The sequence below is a fragment of the Rhineura floridana genome, chromosome 11 (assembly GCF_030035675.1).
Source record: "Rhineura floridana isolate rRhiFlo1 chromosome 11, rRhiFlo1.hap2, whole genome shotgun sequence".
Lineage (NCBI taxonomy): Eukaryota > Metazoa > Chordata > Lepidosauria > Squamata > Rhineuridae > Rhineura > Rhineura floridana.
Window position 1 is genome coordinate 66,073,969 of NC_084490.1, and position 23,549 is coordinate 66,097,517.

A 23,549-nucleotide genomic window follows, 5' to 3' on the forward strand; every position below is an offset into this window, starting at 1 on the left:
CTCAAACCCCATTCTCATTCTCTCAGTTTCCATCTTCAACTTCTCAGCTTCCATCCTCAATCTCTCAGCTTCCAACTCCCTCTGCTTGTCTTCTTCCTCAGCCTCCCATCTTAACTTCTCTCTCAAGTACTCTATATAAGCGGGATTGCTGAAATATCCTTCTGGGGTCTCTTCTCTGACAGGTTGTTTTTGCTGGGCAGTTGCAAATCCTATAAGTGCTACCCTCAATTCATCTACCCCTTTACTCTCGTGAGGTAAATTGAATGTTATGCACTTCTCCACCAGCTCCTCTCTTTCCATTTTTATGTATTCAGCCATGGTGTTTGAGTTCACTCACTCTGCCACACACTCTTTGCCAGTCACTCTCACAAGTAATCTTGTTTTGTTATTTCTGTTTGCCACACAACTATTAGGGATTGTCTAGTATTCTTATCTCACTGCCACAGCCAACACCTGTGACGTAGTCTCCTTTGTCACCACGTGTCTTTGGGACTCTCTTTGGTTCGTATCTGGATTCTCTGTTGTTCGTATCCCACCACTACTGACACCACATGTGATGCGTCCTTCCCTGGCTCTCCCTGTCAGGTTCCTACCTGCGCGTGGCTACTGCCTGTCACTAGGCAGCACCAGGGACTCCACCAGTCCGGACCGCTCTCTCTTATGGTTTCTCTCCCCGCTCTAGCACAGATCTCAACAGATCCCCCTGCTAGGCAACCACCAGTAACGTCCCAATACTAGTATTCCCAGAGACTCTGAATACTGGTATTGTTATTCTCTTCACCGCTGCCACCATTTGTTACAGTTCCCCTTCAGCCTTGGTCATTACCTTACCCTCCCTTCTGGTCTGTGAAACCCCAGCCAAGGATCAGGCCTTTGGTAAACCAAATTAAGTATTTATTACAGATAACAAAGCTAACAAGATTAACAAGATTTCTTCTTAAGGCACATAAGCATATGGTTTTACTCAATACTAATCCGTCCACCTCCCTCCTGGTAAACAACTCTCTAAACCCCACCAAGCAACCCACTCAGTTCTCTTCTCCCCCCCCAGATTCCACTCTCACTCTTCCTTTTATACACTCAGCCATTTTAAACACTCAGCCAATCATCTCGCATTCTACTGCCCATTCACTCCCCCTCTTTCACTCCACTTACCATGTTTCTTCTAAACAACCAACACTTACCATATATACATTAATATAGGAACATCACACGGACTACATGGAAATACTGTCAGGTGGATTCACAACTGGTTGGAAAACCGTACTCAAAGAGTGGTCGTCGGTGGCTCTGCTTCGGACTGGAAGGAGGTTTCGAGTGGAGTGCCACAGGGTTCTGTCCCGGGGCCGATACTCTTCAACATTTTTATCAATTACTTAGATGACAGGGTGGAGGGAAGCCTTATGAAGTTTGCGGATGATACGAAACTGGGAGGGATAGCTAACACAATGGAAGACAGGAATAAAATCCAAAGGGACCTGGATAGACTAGAAAATTGGGCTGAAATTAATAAAATGACATTCAATAAAGACAAATGCAAGATTCTGCATTTAGGCCACAAAAACAAAATGCACGGGTACAGGATGGGAAATACCCAGCTTAGCAGTAGTGCGTGTGAGAAGGACCTTGGAATTGTAGTGGATCGCAAGTTGAACATGACCCAGCAGTGTGATGCTGCGGCAAAAAAGGCAAACGCGGTTTTGGGCTGCATAAACAGAGCTATAGTTTCCAGGTCGAGGGAAGTAATAGTCCCACTATATTCTGCATTAGTCAGGCCTCATCTGGAATACTGCGTTCAGTTCTGGGCGCCTCATTTTAAGAAAGATATAGACAAGTTAGAGCGGGTTCAGAAGAGGGCGACGAGGATGATAGCCGGTATGGAGAACAAGTCTTATGAAGAAAGGTTGAAGGAACTTGGCATGTTCAGTCTGGTGAAGAGAAGGCTGAGGGGTGACATGATTGCACTCTTTAAGTACCTGAAGGGCTGTCACATAGAGGAGGGTACAGATTTGTTCTCTGCTGCCCCAGAGGGTAGGACTAGGTCTAATGGTTTTAAGTTGCAGGAGCATAGATTCAGATTGGATATTAGAAGGAACTTCTTGACAGTAAGGGCGGTTCGGCAATGGAACCGACTGCCTAGGGAGGTGGTGGGATCCCCTTCGCTGGATGTCTTCAAGCAGAGGCTGGACAGCTATCTGCGGGAGATGCTCTAGCTGTAGATTTCCTGCTGTGAGCAGGGAGTTGAACTCGATGGCCTACAAGGCCTCTTCCAACTCTATGATTCTATGACTGGTGGCCCAGCTGCACACATATCTGGACAGGGATAGCCTGCTACACTACTGCAATGTGTTATACTTGGGGCTGCCTTTGAAGACAGTTCAGAAACTCCAACTAGAGCAGGCAGCCAGATTCTGACTGGGGTAGGCCAGTCCACACATATAATACCAATTCTGGTATGGCTGCACTGACTACCAATTAGTTTCCAGGCTCAATTCAAAGTACTGGTAAAGGCTTATGCAGCTGAGGACCTTAATATTTCAAAGACCGCCTCTCCTTGTATGAACTGATCTGGAACTGGTCTTTTCAGCGGTGCCCCCCAAGCTGTGGAATACTGTCCCCAGGAAGACATGCCTGGTGGCTTCTTTAACAATCTTTAGGCATCAGGCAAAGACCTTCTTTCTCACTCTGGCTTTTGGCCCTTGATATGTGCTGTCTCAGTCCTATTTGGTTTGGGTTTTAAGTTCTTATATTGTATGTTTTTAAATTTGTTTTATAGTATATATTTAAATCTATTTTAAAGTGTGTGTGTTTGTGTGTGTATGTATGTGTATATATATATATATATACACACATATACATATATATATACATATATACATATACATATATATATATATACATATATATATATATATATATATATATATATATATATATATATATATATATATATATATACATACATACATAGTGTTGTAAGTTGCCTAGAGACCACTGGGTATAGGCAAATAATAATAATAATAATAATAATAAAAATGTGGCAGACTGTTGCTTCTGCTCTAGTGGTATATCTGCTCCTCAGTTACTGTGAAAACCTATGTTTCAAGTTTAAAGGGGAACAAGCGGGTCCTGCAACAAAATGTTGCTGTGGGGAGTTCTCCTGTTCAGGGTGCCAACCAGCGATGCCCTCTTTAATGGTACTCCACTGCATTTTCCTGTTCCCCTGATTTTCCTTTCCTTCTCATCAGTAAGTCATCATCCCATGCCTATTGAGCATGGTCAGTCCTCATTTTTGGGTCCCCTCTTTTGGGGTTTTTTCCTAAGTCTACTTCTGTAGACTTTGGTGTTTCCCAAAGCTTGCTGCTTTCTTGTGTGTGAATGGTACCATTTTACTACAGATTCACTGTTGTTATTGTTTTTTAAATTTCTATCCCACCCTTCCTCACAGAGGAGCTCAGGGTGGCAAACAACAAAATAATAATAAAGATAAAATAAAAACATATTTTAAACTTTTAAAAGCAATTAAGAACATTAAGAACTAAACACATTTACAGTCACATGCTCTCACAGCTAATAATTTCAAAGTTGCTGGGAATAGTATCTTTCAGTCCTCAAATGCCTAGGTGAATAGGTAAGTTTTTAAATTTCTGAATGTTAATAATGACAGAGATAGATGCACCTCATCAGGAAGGGCATTCCACAAATGGGGAGCCACCACTGAGAAGCTCTGTCATGGGTCAGCCCCAATTGGTAATATATAGCTTCTCTTGCTTTCCCCCCTAAGTCTTGTACCCTTGGCAATCAGTTGAGTACTAAACACACAGTATTCTACCCCCACTCCACCTGTAGGGTGTAGACCAGTGGTGGCACCAGAAAAAATGGGGGGGGGACAGAAAGGGCAAATTATATTTCTGGGTGGGCGAAATATACTAGGTGAGCGGAATGAGCTCTTTGTTGGGGGGCAAGATGGACCACTGGTCTGACTCAGTACAAGGTAGCTTCCTATGTTCCACTGATATGATAATGCTTCCCTGTTGCCTCTGGATTTGGTCAATCTGGGAAAGATCTCTACGCACATACTGATGTAGATGTGTAGACTAGAGCTCCTCTGTGTGAGACGGGAGCCTGATTGAGCCAAAGGTCTTCCCGCACTGTCCATATATATGGACATCAAGGAAGCATTTCACTTTGCATGGCAATGATGCCTGTCATCTCTAAAATGGGAGAAATAATTATTACTTTACAATGACAATGATAAAGATTTGCAAAATGCGACTTCCGGGAAGGGTGACTTAGCCTGTGCCTGCTTTTGAGACGGGCTCCTGCCTCAAAAGAAGCTTATTCAGATATATCAGTCAGTTTTTTCTTTTTTTTTTTGACTGATTAAACTTCTCCCGGGTAGGGAGAAACGAAGAGATTAACCTCAAAGCCTATTTTTGTTGGGACGACCAGATCTCATTAATTTATGGGACGAGGTCCAGCCGACGAAGGTGGGACGGATTTTCAACAGCAAGCTCTATCTGTTAAAGCGAACGTTCATCTTATCTTCTAAGAGAGAACGCACTAACAGGCAAGCACCCTTCTTTCTATATTTTTCTTTTACTTGACTTAAATTGTTGCTGTTTAAAAGAGATTTGCCAGATTGATCGGTTTTTGACATCTCACTGGGGAGCCGTAACTTCTCTCTGCTACGCACTAATTAATAGCTTATCTCTGTTTTTGTTGCAAAAAGCTGTCCTGGATTTGCATTCTAAAGATACACACAGAAGAGGGATTTCTATTCCAGATTTTTATTTTGAAAAATATTATACTGTTTTGAGACTACTCTCTTTTTGGTCTATTTTATTTTGACGAATCTGTTTCTTGACGATTGCCATTAATTGCTTCGATCCTGGGAACTGCATTTTGTTTACTTAACTATTGGAGAGATAAGGCTGTCTGCTCTGTTTATACTGTGATGTCACCAAGTTTGGAGTATTAACCCAATTGTTGCTGAAATAAGAAGTGGTTTTCCTATATTTTTCTTTTAAAATGGCAATTAAGAAAGTGGCTGAGAATCTGGAAATAACTATGTTTCAGAGAATAATGAATGAGATTGAGATAACGAAAATTGAATTGAGTAAAATGAAGCAGGAGATTAAAGATATAAGGGTCCCTGTGAGAGAGGTGACCCTGGAAGGGGTCCCTGTGAGAGAGGAGACCCCGGAGATTGGAATAGGGGTCCCTGTGAGAGAGGAGACCCTGGAGACTGGAATAGGGGTCCCTGTGAGAGAGGAGATCCTGGAGATTGGAAAAAACGTGGAACAGGAACAAGATTTGGAGTCTATGGACTTTAGAAATAAAATCTATTGTTTGGAACTCAATGTTATCTCTGAAGAAATTAATGAAGATTCTAGAGATAAAGTTATCAATGGCATGGATTATCTTCTGGACTGGAATGATGTGATGGAGCCCAATATAGAGAAAATCTATGGAATTAACTGCAGCCATGTGACAATGGAAAAACTTTTAAGAGATGACCCAGTGTATTTTGAAAAAAAGAACAGAGATATGATTTTACAGCAGTATTTCAGCAACTTATTCAGAATGGATGGCAAGAAAATATTTGGGATAGAGGTAATTCCCATCAGACTCTTATTATATGACTATGGCTTTGACAGCAAGATTATTATGGAATACTGATAATGGAAGATTGGATATTGAAATTACTGGACTTAACAAGACTACTGAAGATGGAAGATGGAAAATGGAACTAATAGAGATAATAGAACAATGGCTACTGAAATTACTGAACCTAACAGATTCTGATGTGATGGATTAATTGAAATGTTTATTTTGACTATGGTTATGACAATAAGATTATCATAATTAGTAATGAGATGGATTAATCGATATGCTTATCTGGAAAAAAAAAATTGATAGATATATTTCTTAAAGAATTGAAACCTCTCTTTGACTTTTTGCGGAAAGAATAAAGTAATGTTTATGAGATTTGATGATTAAGTAAGATAACTACTGGAGGAAAGTGATTTTATAATATGACTTAAGAGACAGGATTGCTATATATTATAGACTTATAACTGATTTGATCTTTGACAAATGGGAAGTCAATATTTTACTCTTTATTTTTTATTTTTGTTTTTTTTTTTTTCTTCTTTTCTTTTTTTCTTTTTGTTTAACTATTTTTGATTTTGTTTTTTGTCTTTGAATGTTTTATGATTTTGTCTTGTATGTTTTATGAAAATCTGAATAAAAATTATTGAAAAAAAAAAAAAAGATTTGCAAAATGCAATTTGAAATCATATCGCAAGGTCTAGCCCACGCTAGAATTGTATATGTTCTGAGTAATCATCAGAGAATCACAGCACAGAAGTCAAAACCAGTGATGAAAAGAACCCATTTAGGGATTTTCTTTTATTTTCCTCCCATTTTTATTAAGTTAAAAACAACCATGACAAGGCCCTGATCAAAATGGCTCTCCTTCCATTGTTTAAATAGAATTTAAATTCTATGCCTAAAGCTTCTATTTGTCCAGGAACTAGGGTTAAAAAAACCTCCCCCAAAACTATTGCTTCAATCCAATTCTAGCACTTCATTGTCCCTTGCAACTGCTTTTAAGTCTGGGGGTGGGTGGGGGGAGAGCAACTAATCATAGATATTTTGCTTAATGTGTAGTTTAACCCTTAAATACAGGGTTGTATGTTAACTTTTTCACTGTTTTTGCAAATGACAAAATAAGTGTTTATTCCTGAAGCCATCTCCTAAATACCCCAGCAGTTGCTCATAAGACTGACAGTTTTAGAAATGTCACAACTTTTGCAATAAGTCTAGATATCCATTATGTACCTTATGACAAGCTCTTTTTGACACTGGTTCCATTTTTTAATTATTTTATTATATATCTCAAATAAATTAACACATGACTTAACAATATAAAATTACATAGGGTCAGTACAACCATCTGTGTATGATAGCAAAAAAATTAGAAAAGCAAGAGGGTACGTACTTAGGGGAGTTCAGAGAGGCGAGTTAGATTAGATAATCAGGGCTATGAATTGACCTGCTGTAGGAGCCTCTTCCTCTGCATAGTAAATCTATTTATTTATTTATTTATTTATTTATTTATTGCATGTGTATACTGCCCCATAGCCAAAGCTCTCTGGGTGGTTTACAGCAACCAAAAACATTAAAACAAATATACAACTTAAAACACATATTTTAAAAACAATTTAAAACACAATTTAAAAATTTAAAACACATGCTAAAATGCCTGGGAGAAGAGGAAAGTCTTCACCTGGCGCTGAAAAGATAACAGTGTTGGCGACAGGTCAGGATGATCATTCCATAATTTGGGGGCCACCACTGAGAAGGCCCTCTCACTTGTTGCCACCCTCCGAGCTTCCCTTGGATTAGGCACCCGGAGGAGGGCCTTGGATCTTGAACATAGTGTACGGGTGGGTTCGTATTGGGAGAGGCGTTCCATCAGGTATTGTGGTCCCAAGCCGTGTAAGGCTTTATAGGTCAAAACCAGCACCTTGAATTGAGCTCGGAAACATACAGGCAGCCAATGCAAGTGGGCCAGAATTGGTTTTATATGTTCGGACCGTCGGGTCCCTGTTACCAATCTGGCCGCTGCATTTTGCACAAGTTGCAGTTTCCAAACCGTCTTCAAAGTCAGCCCCACGTAGAGTGCATTGCAGTAATCTAATTTGGAGGCTACCAGAACATGGACAACTGAAGCCAGGTTATCCCTGTCCAGATAGGGACGTAGTTGGGCCACCAACTGAAGTTGGTAGAAGGCACTCCGTGCCACCGAGGCTACCTGAGCCTCAAGTGACAGAGATGGTTCTAGGAGAACCCCCAAGCTACGAACCTGCTCCTTCAGGGGGAGTGCAACCCCATCCAGGACAGGTTGGACATCCACCATCTGGTCAGAAGAACTACCCACTAGCAGCATCTCAGTCTTGTCTGGATTGAGCCTCAGTTTATTAGCCCTCATCCAGTCCATTGTCACAGCCAGGCACCGGTTCAGCGCATTGACAGCCCCACCTGAAGAAGATGAAAAGGAGAAATAGAGCTGCGTGTTATCAGCATACTGATGGCAATGCACTCCAAAGCTCCGGATGACCGCACCCAATGGTTTCATGTAGATGTTGAACAGCATGGGGACAGAACTGACCCCTGCGGAACCCCATACTGGAGAGTCCAGGGTGCCGAGTAATGTTCCCCAAGCACCACCTTCTGGAGGCGACCCGCCAAGTAGGAGCGGAACCACCGCAATGCAGTCCCTCCCACTCCCAACTCAGCCAGTCTCCCCAGAAGGATACCATGGTCGATGGTATTGAAAGTCGCTGAGAGATCAAGGAGAATCAACAGAGTCACACTCCCCCTGTCTCTCTCCCGACAAGGTCATCATACAGGGCAACCAAGGCTGTTTCCGTGCCAAAACCAGGCCTGAAACCCGACTGAAATGGATCCAGATAATTGGTCTCATCCAAGAGTGTCTGGAGCTGGCCTGCAACCACTCGTTCCAGGACCTTGCCCAGGAATGGAACATTTGCTACCATCCTATAGTTATTAAGATTTTCTGGGTCCAGGGAAGGCCTCTTCAGGAGTGGTCTCACTACCGCCTCTTTCAGGCAGCCAGGGATCACCCCCTCTCACAGAGAGGCATTAATCACTTCCCTGGCCCAGCCGGCTGTTCCATCCCTGCTAGCTTTTATTAGCCAAGAAGGGCAAGGATCCAGCACAGAAGTGGTTGCACGAGCCTGTCCAAGCACCTTGTCAACATCCTCAAGCTGCACCAACTGAAACTCATCCAAGAAATCGGGACAAGGCTGTTCTCTGGATACCCCGCTTGATTCACCTGCTATAACACTGGAGTCTAAGTCCTGGCGGATGCTAAAGATTTTATCCTGGAAGTGCCTAGCAAATTCATTACAGTGGGCCTCAGATGGTTCTATCATGTCCCTGGGGCCAGAGTGTAATAGCCCCCGGACAATTCTGAAGAGCTCCGCTGGGCGGCAGATTGATGATTTGATAGTGGCAGCAAAATATTGTTTTTTTGCTGCCCTAACTGCCTCTAAATACAGTTTACCATAGGCACTTACCAGTGTATAATTGCATCCACTAGGAGTTCGTCTCCATCTGCACTCAAGCCGTCTCCTATATTGTTTCATCGCTCTCAGCTCTGGGGTATACCATGGAGCCGTACAAGCTCTACACCGGAGAGGGCGCTCAGGAGCAATCATGTCAACCGCCTGGGTCATTTCTGTGTTCCACAGTTCAACCACGGTTTCGACAGGAGTGCCAACCCTCTCATTTATTATTATAAATAAATAATAGTAAATCTCTCACCATCACCATCCACCTGCTCTTCCAGCACTGTGCCGGATATCCTGACTTGCTCCAGTACTAGGAGTACCTGATCTCAGGTTCAGGGTCTGCAGGGCGAGGATTATCAACTCAGGGTGAGGGTCCAGAAGGAACAGACTGTTTTCAGCTTGGCTTTATGGGAGCCTTGTCAAATTGCTCTGCTCCTCTCTACTGTGTGCTTTAGGATCCAGCTAGATTATATTGCCTGACCCCACAGGATTCCATTTATCTGTATCCATCCCCTGAAACAGGTAGGTTAAAAAAAAATTGTATGGACAAATCCTTTGAGGCACGGAAAATATTGTGGACCTGCCTCTTGTAGGGGCCTCTTATTTGTGATCCTGGGGCTTGAACTAGAACCTCATAGCCTGTGATTGGGACATAGCCTATTGAGCTAACTATTCCTGGTCACTGATCCAATCTATCAGTATCCCAAATAGTAACTGGAAAACTGCCTTACACAGAATTCCATGGCAGCCCTACCAAAATAAGCATACAAAATACGTTTATTTTCCAGCAACAGGCTCTGAAGATGGACTGAGTATTAACTGACAGTTGACTGGTTGTCAGAGAGTGTTTCTGCCATTCGTTTTCCACAACATAATGGTGCATTGTCAGATATCTGAAGAGAGCTTGCATCACATGCTGGATAATGGCTGATCAATTGAATAAGTGATCTGCTGCAGCATTTTCCAATAAGGATAATTATATGCTGTCAGCACTCTTTGTGAACAAATAATGAAAAAAAAATGATTCATGGAAAAAGCCCTTTTGCGTAAGTGCCTGTGTGCAAATCCTGGGAACTAGCTTCATGGCTCACTTCACAGCCAATTCCTGTTATCATATTTCAGGTCTCTAGGAGCCCAGACAGTCTGAACAAAAGAAATTACTTCATTTCTAGCAATAAGTTATTGAAACCTAGGAGAAGAATGACAGGAAGAAATATGTACTGGTGACATGTTTTAGATCCAAATGGTTTGTATGAGATTTTGTGGCATAGATATAGCACTGGTCTCCTTAGAATGTATTGGAGCACACACAGGGCAGCAGGGAAGTCTTACCCCAGAGGTCTTCCTCCCTGACACTTTGAATGCTTCTACAATAGCTTCCCAAGTGCTAGGGACCCAAGAGAAAAGAGCCCTAGTACTTACAAAGAAGTCTGCTTCCCAGGAGAAATTGTATCAGTTGGTCATAGCAGGTGAAAAATTGTTAGAGAGTTGTCAAGCTGGATATCCCCCTTTTTAAATTGTTGTCTTAGTTTGCTCCTTTAGATGTTAGTTTTCATTGTGCATGCATCTGTCTATCTGAGAGAGAAAGAACGTTTAACATGTGATCACCTACTTGCAGCTTAAAGAGGTAAAGTTCAATGAAAGCTTTATGACTTGATTCTTCTGACTGTATGTAGCTCTCAATATTTTGCTTTAATCAAACCACAATTTAAAGTCAGAAACTACTTCTTCTTTGCTAAATCACTTCTCCCCTGGAGTAGTCAGTGAGAAAACATGACCCTGACATTTCTCTGCTTTGGATATTATACAAATGAATATTCAGTATATACACATGCACAAAGGAACAGTTAGATTAGATCAAACCCTATGAATTTGTAGTGGACCAAGCCACATAACCTCAGCAGACATGCAAAGGAATAGCATTAATGTACTAATGGGCACTGTGCCTGTGCCTGATCCCCTCACAAAATGATATATTTTGCTGGGTCTGGGAGTAAAAAGGAAAGTGCATTGTCTTGCCAATAGATTTATTATTGGCTTTTGTAGACAAAAACAAAGCTCAGACGAAAGCCTTGTTTTGGCATCACCCCAAGGAATTTTTTTTCTTCCTCTTGCAGGACACCAGTTTAATTTGTCTGTCGTTCAATGAAAGAATGGCATGCTGCAATAATTAATTTTATATGCTTCCTGAAAACCTTCCAGACTTTACTCTGTTGCTTATTCTTTCTCCTCTGCACCAAGCAGTTGACTTTAGTTAATGATACGTAGTGCAGGATGGGTTCAACAATGAAACAGACTGGTAGTGACTAAGGATATAGCACCTGCAGCTTCTCAAATCCACAACTTCCTTGCACTTCCAGCTGTTGTATTGCTAATGCAATGTACCAGTTTAGAGAGAACTTGCAGAGAAAGATTCACAAATCTCAGAAGCGCATCCAGTTTGCAGATCTTTCTGGCACAAATTGCTGTTTGGACATGTCAGAAGCAGGGCAACAACTGAGACGGGGAGGCTAAGTAGTAAAAGATGCTGATGTACCATTTGAAGTTGTCCTGATATCTAATCCTCCCTGCTTGAAGGGGCCTACGTAAGTTGTGACCCACGAAGCTGAACGCAAGCCAATAATCATGCGGTATGACTGGCCACATACATGACAACTTTTTGCTGGCCCAGACCAAACAGCAAATGAAACAGTATATGACTCCTTGGTGAGCTAACATACAGGGATGTGTTTGGCTTGACAAGTCACAACTTCTGTAGGCCTGCACTAGAAAAGCAGGTCCCAGTCAAAATAAATGCATTGCTGAATGTGTTGCTAAAGCCATAATAATACAGTTCCATGAAAATTATTTTATCTTTTTAATATTCTGTACAAGCCACAGAATATTCAGTGTGTATTATTTTCCTCAATAATTTATCTAAATGTTCACTTTTGCCGGAGCAAAAGAATATGTTAACTAAGTTATTTAACTGAGATCAGTTTTAGGTTTTATGAAGTAGTGCAAGTAGCCAAATACAATCACTTGCTCAGAGGAAACTTGGCCTTAGCAGAGACAGGCAGTGGGCTGGGTTGCACTGTACAGGTGCTGGCTGTGGAGAATGGCTAAAAGGACTCAGTTTATTTATTTATTTATTGCACTTGTATACCGCCCCATAGCCGAAGCTCTCTGGGCGGTTTACAGCAATCAAAAACATTAAAACAAATATACAATTTAAAACACATATTTTAAAAACAATTTAAAACACAATTTTAAAATTTAAAACAATATAAAAACAATTTAAAACACTAGCTAAAATGCCTGGGCGAAGAGAAAAGTCTTGACCTGGCACCGAAAAGATAACAGTGTTGGCGCCAGGTGCACCTCATCAGGGAGATCATCCCATAATTTGGGGGCCACCACTGAGAAGGCCCTCTCCCTTGTTGCCACCCTCCGAGCTTCCCTTGGAGTAATTGGCCTGCACCCCAGTGGGCACTGCTACCCATTCTCTTTGCACAATGCCTGTGCCATACAGTCTCCATCTACCCTCTACCTCTGCCATTCCCAAGCAGTGCCCTCCAGTATCAACAGTTTCCCTCTCCCCTGCATCAGTCATCACTCAGTGTTGCCTACACACATGTACTTACCACCACTGGAATCAGCACTGTTGAATCTAGTAATGTAATGTACATTACAGAGTGTAATATGCCTCTTCCTGTGAGGAGAGGAGGACACACCATAAAGGACCTTGACATTTAAAGACTATTAAAGCATGGCATGATTGAGGAACAAGGAGGTCATCAGAGTAATTGAGCAAAGTTAACTCCATAGTTTCATAGCCATATTCTAGCTTAGCTTTGCCAATAAGCAAAGCTAGGAGTTGTAGAGAGGGGGGGAGGAATCATTCTGGCTCTAAGAAGGAGTCAGTTTTGGAAAAGGCTCTGCAGGAGCAAAGAGGGAATCAGCAGCAGCAGCAGCAGCAAGAACTTAATTCTCTCAGAAGTTGTGAATTGATGCTGCTGAGGGAAGGCACAATTGGAGTGGTTTTGGCTGGCAAATTCTGGCTTGGTATGCACACCGACAATTTTGGTCCTCTCCCATTTCACCATGGAAAAAGGAGCAGCTGGGCCTCTGGTGGCCAGGAATCCTTTGGATGGCTCAGATCTTGCTTCCTGGGATCCACAGAATAGCAAGAAACCCCTCTGTAACATCACAGACTCTCTCTAACTGGCCCCTTGTGGTACCTACAGCTAGAACAGGAGTGCCCTGCCTGTCTCTACTAGCCTTCCAATGATGGAGACACAGTTATTGTCTTATTTTTCATTGCTGTGAAGCAGCATAACTGCCAGAGTAACTTTTTTTTCTTAAAGGGGGGGGACAGATATCCTGCCACACCTTCTAGGAAGAAGGTCCCAGTGAACTAATGTCATTTAATCCTGAGAAAACATTCCTAAACTATTGCTCTGAGGGTATAATTTTGCTACTGCTGTGGAAATGGGAATTATAGGAGGTTAATGAAGATATCATTTTTTTCTGGATCTTCTCTATGCCCCATTTAATTTTGGCAGAATTCTTACCTGAGAACATTGAGTGAGTCCTGAGGTTCTGTGGCATGGTGTTTGCCTGGTCTTAAATTTAATTGCTCTCTTCATTCAGAAGTAAATGGATTTTCTGTTGGGTCAGGGAAATAGAATGCAATTGGTCATAATTCTCTAGTTCACCCTTATGTATAAAGGGTTATGGGATTGTAATGACTGACACATGCTTTGCTAAAATATACTTGGCCTGCAGGCAGATGTAGCAGTCTTGCTGGAGCTAAGCTGGTCCGGGTCTGTTCCGTGCCTACATGGCATGATGGTGGCATAGAAATGTAATAAATTAAAATCCAGTTCCACATCTCTTCAAACATGTACATGCTGATAGCCCCTTATTTGGAGACACGCTGTATGCAGTTGTATGAGAATGAAGGGAATTTAGTTCTAACAAAGGCCAGATGGTGGTATCTTTCCAAGGAATAATTTTGTTCCTATTTAGCACATGAAGACAATAAAATTTAAAAATAAAATCCAGCAAAAATGACTATTCTTTCAGCTTTCCTCACAAGACTTTAGTTTATTCAGCCAAGAAACATAATGTACTTGTACACACCAGTGAATTGATTCTTGGGCTAGGATAATTAAAGTGTGTGTTTGGGTCCCTGATTACAAGAGAAATTCCTTTTTGCAATGTTTTATGCTGGGAATTTGTCAGCTCCATAAGGAAGAATAAGTTGTGAGAATTGCAAGAGAGATAAATGGGCCATACATTCTCTCTTCAGTGCCAAGGACAGAAAATTGCTTTGGAGGTTTACAAACAACTGCTGAGGTGTCTGTTTAATATTGGCTGAAGCTATTAGGATTCCAACAAATGTCCATTATGTTTTACTTCTTTCATAGAAAAGAACCAAGCACATTTGCTTCCAATACATGTATTTTCTCTTTATGCAGAACATATGGGGAACAAACAGTGGGAAGACCTCCAACAGGGCTCTCGGAGAAGTGAAGAAACTTCACTGGGGTCTGTTGAGGAGATCTTCCTACTGGATTGCATCCTTCACTGTTGCCTTCAGCTCTGTCACTGTTTGTTTGTTTAACCCTATTAGCACTGAGAATTGTACTCCTACCAATTTTTCTTTGTGACAAGCCTTTCCAAAGCACCAATGTGCTCTTTGTTGAAGTCACATATATAGTAAAATAGATTTAGTATTCATAAGTGGGGAAAGGAATTATGGGACACTTACGGTGACTAATCCAGCAACATTTTAGCCACCCAGTGTACCTATGCTTTGTAAGTATAATGGGTAGAGTGTTGGACTATGATCAGGGATACCTAGATTCAGATCCCTACTCAGGCATCAAACTCATTGGGCAGCATTGAGCCAGTCAGTCATTGGCTTCAAACAAACCACAAGCTGTAACCAAAATTTGTTCTTGGTTTACTGATTGTGGTTTGTTTGGGGAAGACAAACTATGATCCTGGGTTCATGTGTAACGCTAGCCAAACCATGGTTTAGCTCTGGGTAGTGTGCCTGCAGCAGGACTGGGAGCGGAAGAAAACACTATTTTTTTCTGGCCACCAGCATTCTTGCACGTTCATGGTAAGCCATTTTGACTTTCTGTTAGATATGAATGAGGCCATTGTCTCTCAGTCTTACCAACCTCACAGGGCTGCTGTGCAGATAACATGTGGAGGTTCGGAGAACCATGCATGGTGTCTTCAGCTCATTGAAGGCTAGATATGGATGTAAAATAAAAAAGATAATGAATTAAAGTATTAGTTAATCAACTAAAGCTTTAACTGAATGTTATTTTCCCCTTCCCAGTTATTTGGTGGTGATGACAGCAAGCAAAAACACCAGGAACTAGGATGCCTGATTCGCCAATTTGCAGAGTATATAGATGCTCCAGCTCCTTCTTCCCATCTCAGTGCCAAACAAAAAGAAACTTTAAACTGGCTACGTATAGCAATTTGTACCCAAATCTAGTAGATTATTTGCAAGTCAGAGTGAAGGTATGTGGCTCTTCCTTTGACAGGAAGAACTGTAAAGAACTGGAGCTATGTCCTGTTCAAATTAGTGTCAGTGGCTGGGATCCAAAGTGCAATTTTCAGTTCATCTAGGAGGTTGTATCACCCACTGAGATGCTGACATTTTCCCTTCAAGCAGCAAATTGCCATATCAAATTACAAACTGCTTTTGAAATTGTCATCAGTTTCAAAAGAAGCTTATCGTGGACACGTGAATGCTGCTGTTTTTGGGAAACATTTACAGCACCCTTACGTAAATGGATCCTGAGCAATATGTTTTTAAAACAGATGGGGAACCGTGGCCTTCCAGATGTTGCTGGACTACAACCCCCATCATCACTGACCATTGGCCATGCTGGCTGGGGCTGGTGGGAGTTAGAGTTCAACAGCATCTGAAGGGCCACAGGTTCCTCATCCCTGCTTTAAAACCTAGATGTTCCACAGTAGTGTTGGACCTGGAACGTCTTTAATTATGTGATGATACATTAGATGTCGTAAAAGGGAATAGTCCATCTTTCCAAATTTGATGAGAGAGAAAATACATCCTCACAGTGATAGCTGTTGTTTACGAAATTGTAAATTATCTCACATATTGAGAGAAGCTATCACCTTTGTTTAGAGCCCACAAAAGAGTACCTTTGTTCATTATACATCTTTATTTAAAATTAATGTATCGAATACTCAACAGCTGTAATGTGAGTAAATGAAAGAAATGCTTAATAATTGAACCTTATATTTGCAGGATTAATCACTTTGAACTGGTGTTACTGAGAATCATTGTTCTGTTGGAATGGCACCTTCAGCTCCAATTCAGTCCTTGAAAGGATCCCCCTGAATAAGTTTTTCAAATCACTAGTGAGACATTGAGTCATCATTCCCATTCTTGTTCTGATGAGGTTCTTTATTATGGCATTACTTTTTAACATACCTGCTATTTCCTATTAATCTGGAGAATTTGCTGCTGCAAAAAAATAACTGGGTCTTTCTCCTTCTAATATTGTAATAATATAAGAATTCATCTCTGGACCCAGAGGTATTAGATACTTATTGCCCAATTGTAAATGTTCCTTTTTTGGTTTAGGTGCTTGAGAGGGTGGTGGCTGGGCAACTGTAGATGTATGTAGATGAAGTTGAGTATGTGGATCCATTTCACTCCACTCTGGCCTAGTTTCAGCATGGAAACTGCCTTGGTTGCTCTTTATTGAGAGAGGGACAGTGGAATGCTACCCTATTGCTTCTTCTTGACCTCTCAGCAGCTTTCAATAATGTGGCCCATGGAATTCTCCTGGACTGACTCTGGGGATTGGGAGCACTGTATTTTAATGGTTCCCCTCCTATCTCAGGATTGTTACCAGAAAGTAGCTTTGGAAGACTCCTGTTCAGCCTCATGGCAATTGTGCTGTGAGGTTCCACAGGGTTTCATTTTGTCTCCCATGCTATATAATATCTAGATGAGACTGTTGGAAGGAGTCATCCAGGGATTATCCAGGGATTTGGAGCAAAGTTTGTTTAGTGTACTGATGGCACTCAGCTCTATATCTCCTTTCCTTCTGAATCAGGAAAGATGGTAGAGATGTTGGAAGGCAGTGGCAGTGAATGAGAGCTAGTAAACTGTGACTGAATCTTGAAAAGACAAAGATACTGTGGATAGGTATTTCTTTGGTCCTTGAATTGGGTACACAGCCTGTTTTAGATGGGGTAGCACTCTTCCCCAATGGATCAGGTACTTAGTGTTTGAGTACTCCTTGTTTCACAGTTGTTGGAGGCCCAAATGCTGTTAGGGGCAAGGAATGCCTATTTCCAGATGATTTATCAGCTACAGCAATTCCTGGATTGGGATAGCCTGCTATAAGTAACCTATGCTCTACTGAGCTCACATTTGGATTATTGCAATGTAATGTGCATGGGACTTTGCCTAAAAATGGTCTGGAAGCTGCAGCTAATATAGGATGTAGCTTCTATGATATTTATTGGGGCAGTGGGGTGGAATCATGTAGCACCTATCCTAAAAGCTCTGCACTGGCTTCCCAGCTTTTAGGATAGGTGCTACATGATTCCATCATGCTGCTGGGCTTGCTTCAACGTGATAGTGATGGTTTACAAATCTGTATATAGTTTGGGGCTCAAATGTTTGCAGGAGTTCCTCTGTCAATACCAGCCAGTAGATCTTTAAGATTGACTTGGGATGTGTGTGACTCTGCTCAGTCCCTACAGGATTTAGGGTGAGGTCATGTGTAGAAGGGCCTCCATGGTAGGGACCCAACTCTGAAATGCAGGGCTGTGGAGTCGGTACACCAGACCTTCAACTCCGACTCCTCTATTTTTCTGCTGTCTGACTCCGACTCCAACTCCTTCATAAATGGCAAATTATATTAACTAGGAATAACAAATTTATTGTAGTAAAACGGTAACACAACAGGTAGCATTGGGAGATGAGGTTTCAGACCCTTGGCCTCTCACTTGTGGGGTGCCACAGGGTTCTATCCTCTCTCCTATGCTATTCAACATCTATATGAAGCCGCTGGGATCCATCATCAGGAGATTTGGGCTGCGGTGTCACCAATATGCAGATGACACTCAGCTCTATCTCTCATTTAAGTCCTCACCAGAGTTGGCTGTGGAGACCATGTCCAAGTGCCTGGAATCGGTGAGTGGATGGATGGGAAGGAACAGGCTGAAGCTAAATCCTGACAAGACCGAGGTGCTGCTTGTGGGAGACAGAGGAAGGTTGGGTCCTGTTGACCTGAGGTTTAATGGGGTACAATTACCCCTGAAGGACCAGGTCCTCAGCCTTGGGGTTCTTGATTCCCAGCTGTCCATGGAGGCTCAGATTTCGGCAGTGAGCCGGGCAGCCTGGTACCAATTACACCTCATACGTAGGCTGCAACCCTACCTCCCTGTTCATCAGCTCCCACTGGTAGTACATGCCCTGGTCACCTCTCGATTAGACTACTGCAATGCGCTCTACGTGGGGTTACCCTTGAAAACGGTCCGGAAACTTCAACTTGTACAGAATGCAGCGGCTCGTTTACTTACAAACAGTCATTGCCGTGATCATATTACGCCAGTATTATTCAATCTACACTGGCTTCCAGTAGTTTTCCGGGCCCAATTCAAGGTGTTGGTGTTAACCTTTAAATCCCTATACGGTTTTGGCCCAGTTTATCTGAAGGAGCACCTCCAGCATCACCAATTATGCCGCCCGACAAGATCAGCCACGCAGGGCCTTCTCTCAGTCCCACCAACAAAAGCAGCTAGGTTGGTGGGGACTAGAGAGAGGGCTTTTTCGGTGGCGGCCCCCACTCTCTGGAATTCCCTCCTGTTCGATCTTCGGCATGCCCCTTCCCTGGATACCTTCCGCCGAGCCTTAAAAACGTGGCTGTTTGGACAGCCTTTGGGACCGCCGGGATGGGCTAATTACATACTGAATGCCCGTTGTTGTGTACTGCACATGTTGTTATTTTTGTTACTGCTGATTATATTGTATTTTATTGTATTTATTGTATTTTATTGTAATTTAATATGTACGTCGCCTAGAGTGGCTTCAGCCAGATAGGCGACCTAAAAATTAAATTTACATTTACATTTACATTTCATCACCACCAAGTGAATCATCAGGCTAGATTGATAGAACATAAAATATATTTATTTGATTAAAATTTCTGAACAAGAAAACTTTCCTAAATTCCTATGAAAGTTTTTATTTTGAAGTTGGAGTCGGTACATTTCTACCGACTCTGACTCCACCCAAAATTGATTCCGACTCCAAGACTCCTACTCCAACTCCACAGCCCTGCTGAAATGATCTCCTCTTCGAGGTGCAACTGTCTTCTGCATTGTTGGGTTTCAGACCCCAATTGGAAACATAATTTGCCCAGGCTTTTGCAGTTTGATAAATAAGAGGTGTATTCCTCATTAGCAATGCATATATTTCTGTTTAAATTGATCTGCTACATTTTTTTAGTGTATATGTGTTCTTAGTGCTGCTTTATTGTATCTTGTTAATATGTTTGATGTTTTGATGTTTGATCTTCCCAGGCTCTTTCTGAGGAAGGGTAATGCACAAATAAATAAATAATTCCATGTAGCCCCCTAGAGGACAGACTTGAGAACTGAATGCTACAATCTAACACTATTTTTTTATTTTGTCTTTTAGAAAAACTCTACAATTCAAATGGACGGGAGCTGAGGCGGGCCCTCTTCTCCTTGAAACAAATATTTCAAGTAAGTGAGCATTCCTCTGAAGTTATTTTCTATTTGACCTGTATTTCTTGTCACTGTTTTCACCAAAATATCTTTGACTATTGTAAGTGAAACAACCTCTATTTATTTATTTTACTTCAATATTTACATATTTTCCACCTCCATGACATTTTGCTCACAGCTCCAAGGACTGTGCTTAAGGCAGCATCGTAAGAATAGTCAAAGGAAGAGTAAAAGTGTTTTAGTCTAGAAACCCATACTTTATGAACATAAGAGGCATCTCTTGCTGATTTTTCTTAATACATATGCAGATATGTGGAAATATTCCGTCATTTCCAGAAGTTTATTGCATCCTAGGCAAGCTCTAGCCAAAAACAATATTAGCAGGGGTAGGAGAAACAGTGTAGCTTAAGGGAAAGTATACAGGTGTCAGCTGCTGCCGCTGCTTTATACCATGTGTAGCTCTCCATTGGTTCTGGGATGGGACGTTCTTAATTTCTGGGAAGTACCTCCTCTCAGTTGGTAGTCTGGGCCTCTAGCAAGAATGATATCAAAGGGATGGGTTTCCCCTTAACCCCAGGCCAGCCCTGCTTAGTTACTAGGCAGCAGGTTACTGACATGGCTCATATTTGAGCTGCTGTGACACCATTTAGATTTGACTTCAGCAGCTTATTGGGTTTAGACAGGGCCACATGCCATGCTTTGGTTCTACTGTGACCCTAAGAGTTCTCCCAAGAAGAAAGGAGCATTTCCTGAGGAAAGTTGTCCTTACTCTCATGGTGTAGCTTTCCTGCATTTGGCTTTTTCCTTTCCCGTGCAGATTAGAAAATAGCTGACACTGAAGCCAAAAGTGCTGGTGAAAGCTGCTGCACATCTTCCCTCACCTCGCTTTCTTTGGGCCGGCAGCAGAAGAATGTGGCAACCTGTGCTGCTAAATGTTGTGGTGTAGTCAAGCGATGGCTGTCACTCTTCTCAATCACTGTTTGGTTGGACTTCCACCCTTGGTTCATCACTTTTCAACACTTCAGCAGCTGTAAAATAGCATCCTGCTGTAATTAGATCCCATATTCACTGCCCTCCCTTCCTTCCCCTCCCCCTCTCTCCCCTTCTTCTCCTCCACTCCCCACTCCAGCCCTCCTTTTCTTCCCCTTCTCCCCTGTGGTCAGTTTCACTTACCCTAAGCATAATTACAGGGGAGTAAATCCCATTGAACTCAATAAGCATACAAATGTTCAATCTATTTTCAGCAAACTTGCACAGGATCCCATTTCTTATCTCCAGGATTAAAAAGCAGATAAATTCACTCATAGGCAAAACAAAAAACAAAAAACCTTGCAGTTTAAGAACGCACCTATAGCCAACAGATATTTTTCTCAAACTTTAAAAAGCAGGGGAATTGGGCAGCTATAATGAATGCACCAGGCGAGCAGGAGACCTGACCTCTCTAAGATATTGTACTGCCCTACAAATTTGTAAAAGTGCAAACACAATTTGGGTTGGCCTTTCACAGTCCAATCTACTTCCTGTGTAGCTTGGAAGAATTTGGTAACACGTGCCTCTGAACATATGGTGAGTGGTGGCAACCAGAGCTGTGGAGTCGGTACGCCAAACCTTCGACTCCGACTCCTCTATTTTTCTACTGTCCGACTCCACCCAAAATTGCTTCCAACTCCAAAGCCCTGGAAAGGGCTGTAGATGTCTTTTTAAATTGGAAGCTCTCATAGGAGCATTTTTATCACTGCCTGAATATGCGCTGATCTTGGCAACACAGCATTTGTCTTCATCTGGGTCCTGTGTCATACACTGACACACAAAATGTTTTCCATCTTGAGTTATGGTGAAATGCTCAACTACAGCTGACTTCATGGGAAGCTTCTTTGACATTTTGAATTTATATTTTAAAAAATTTGTCAATCAAAATTTATTTTCAAGTCGGAGTCGGTACATTTCTACCGACTCCGACTCCACCCAAAATTGCTTCCGACTCCACGACTCCGACTCCACAGCCCTGGTGGCAACACCTGCCATCTCCAAAGATGGAGAATTACATTTTTCGGTGGCCGCCCCTAGGCTGTGGAACTCCCTTCCGAGTGAGGTGCGATCAGCTCCCTCCTTGCCATCTTTCCGGTGACAAGTAAAGACTGTTTTATTTCAACGGGCATTTGGGATAGAGAACGACCAGGATGAAGTGTCATAGGTTTGGTGATTACATTATATGATTTTATTATTTTAAATTGTCCGCTGTTTTTAACCTATATTTTATGGTTTTAATTTTTCTCATAGTTTAATTCTTTTTTAATAATATACTCTGTATGTTTTAATGGTGTTGTTTTTAGTTGTAAGCCACTCTGAGTCCTATTGGAAAAAGGGCGGGGTAGAAATAAAGTTTATTATTATTGTTGTTGTTGTTGTTGTTGTTCTTCTTCTTCTTCTTCTTACTTTGCTTCTTTTCTGTGTTACTACTATTTCTACAGAGAATCTAACCTAGAAAATTTTATTTCTCTCATTATTCATCTTAGAAATCTGTGTCAAATTTATTTTTATTAATTTCAAAGTCTTTTTATTGGTCAGTATCATATGATGGTGAAGACAGCCTTTTGAGTTTCAAACTGGAGGTTATGCTCTATTTCTATTTTGGGCGCATTAACAGTTGAATCTGAAACTGCGGCTTGATGTAAAATCAGATGGATTACAATATGTTGCTACTTCAAGAATGACTCAAGCAGTTGGAAAAAAATAATTTGGCCTGCCCAAGTTACATGTTTTTAGCCTACTATGCTTAAACTACTCCACTTAAGGAAAGGTGGGCACGGTCAATTAAAAACATAGAGCACACCTAGAATTTTGCTAGAATATATTTCACCTCCCACTGTTTTATCATGTGCAAACTGAGAAACTCCTCATGTCCATTGGAAACTATTCAGCAGAACAGTCAGTGTCATTATTCCACAATTTTTTTGGGAGCTTTTTTTTAGTATTGCAAATTGTTGCTGTACTTCACATATTCACCTAAACAGAAACAAAAGAGAATGAGTTCAAATTGGCAGGGCCCAATGAACTGCATCCTAGAGTATTGAAGGAACTGGCTGAAGAACTCTCAGAACCGCTGTCTATTATCTTTGCGAAATCATGGAGGACTGGTGAAGTGCCAGATGACTGGAGGAGAGCTAATGTTGTCCCTATCTTCAAAAAATGCAAAAAGGAGGAACCGGGGAACTACAGACCAGTCAGCCTAACATCAATCCCTGGAAAAACTATGGAGCAGATTATAAAACAGTAAATCTGTAAGCCTTGAAAACAATGCAGTGATTACTAGGAGCCAACATGGAGTTATGAAGAACAAATTCTGCCAAACTAATGTTATCTCATGTTTTGATCGGATAACCTCCCTTGTAGACTGTGGGAATGCTGTGGACATAATATACCTCTACTTCAGCAAAGCTTTTGACAAAGTGCCCCATGATATTCTGATTAGCAAGCTAGCTAAATGTGGACTGGATGGAACAACTATCAGGTGGATCCACAGTTGGCTCCAGAATCATACTCAGAGTGCTTATCCATGGTTCCTTCTCAAACTGGGCAGAAGTAACAAGTGGGGTACCACAGGGTTTGGTCCTGGGCCCATTGCTCTTCAACATTTTTATTAACGACTTGGATGAGGAGGTACAGAGCATGCTTATCAAATTTGCAGATGATACAAAA

At 41.8% G+C, this 23,549-nt stretch overlaps 1 protein-coding gene across 18 annotated transcripts in view; it reads left to right on the forward strand.

The window, feature by feature from the left end:
* Positions 1-23,549, forward strand: part of FHOD3 (formin homology 2 domain containing 3) — a 573,780-nt gene that overhangs the window by 242,842 nt on the left and 307,389 nt on the right. For all 18 annotated transcript variants that reach the window (XM_061588106.1, XM_061588108.1, XM_061588113.1 and 15 more), the window contains exon 4: positions 19,801-19,868. In XM_061588106.1, the coding sequence (XP_061444090.1) occupies positions 19,801-19,868 (68 nt within the window). The remainder of the gene's footprint in view (positions 1-19,800; positions 19,869-23,549) is intronic.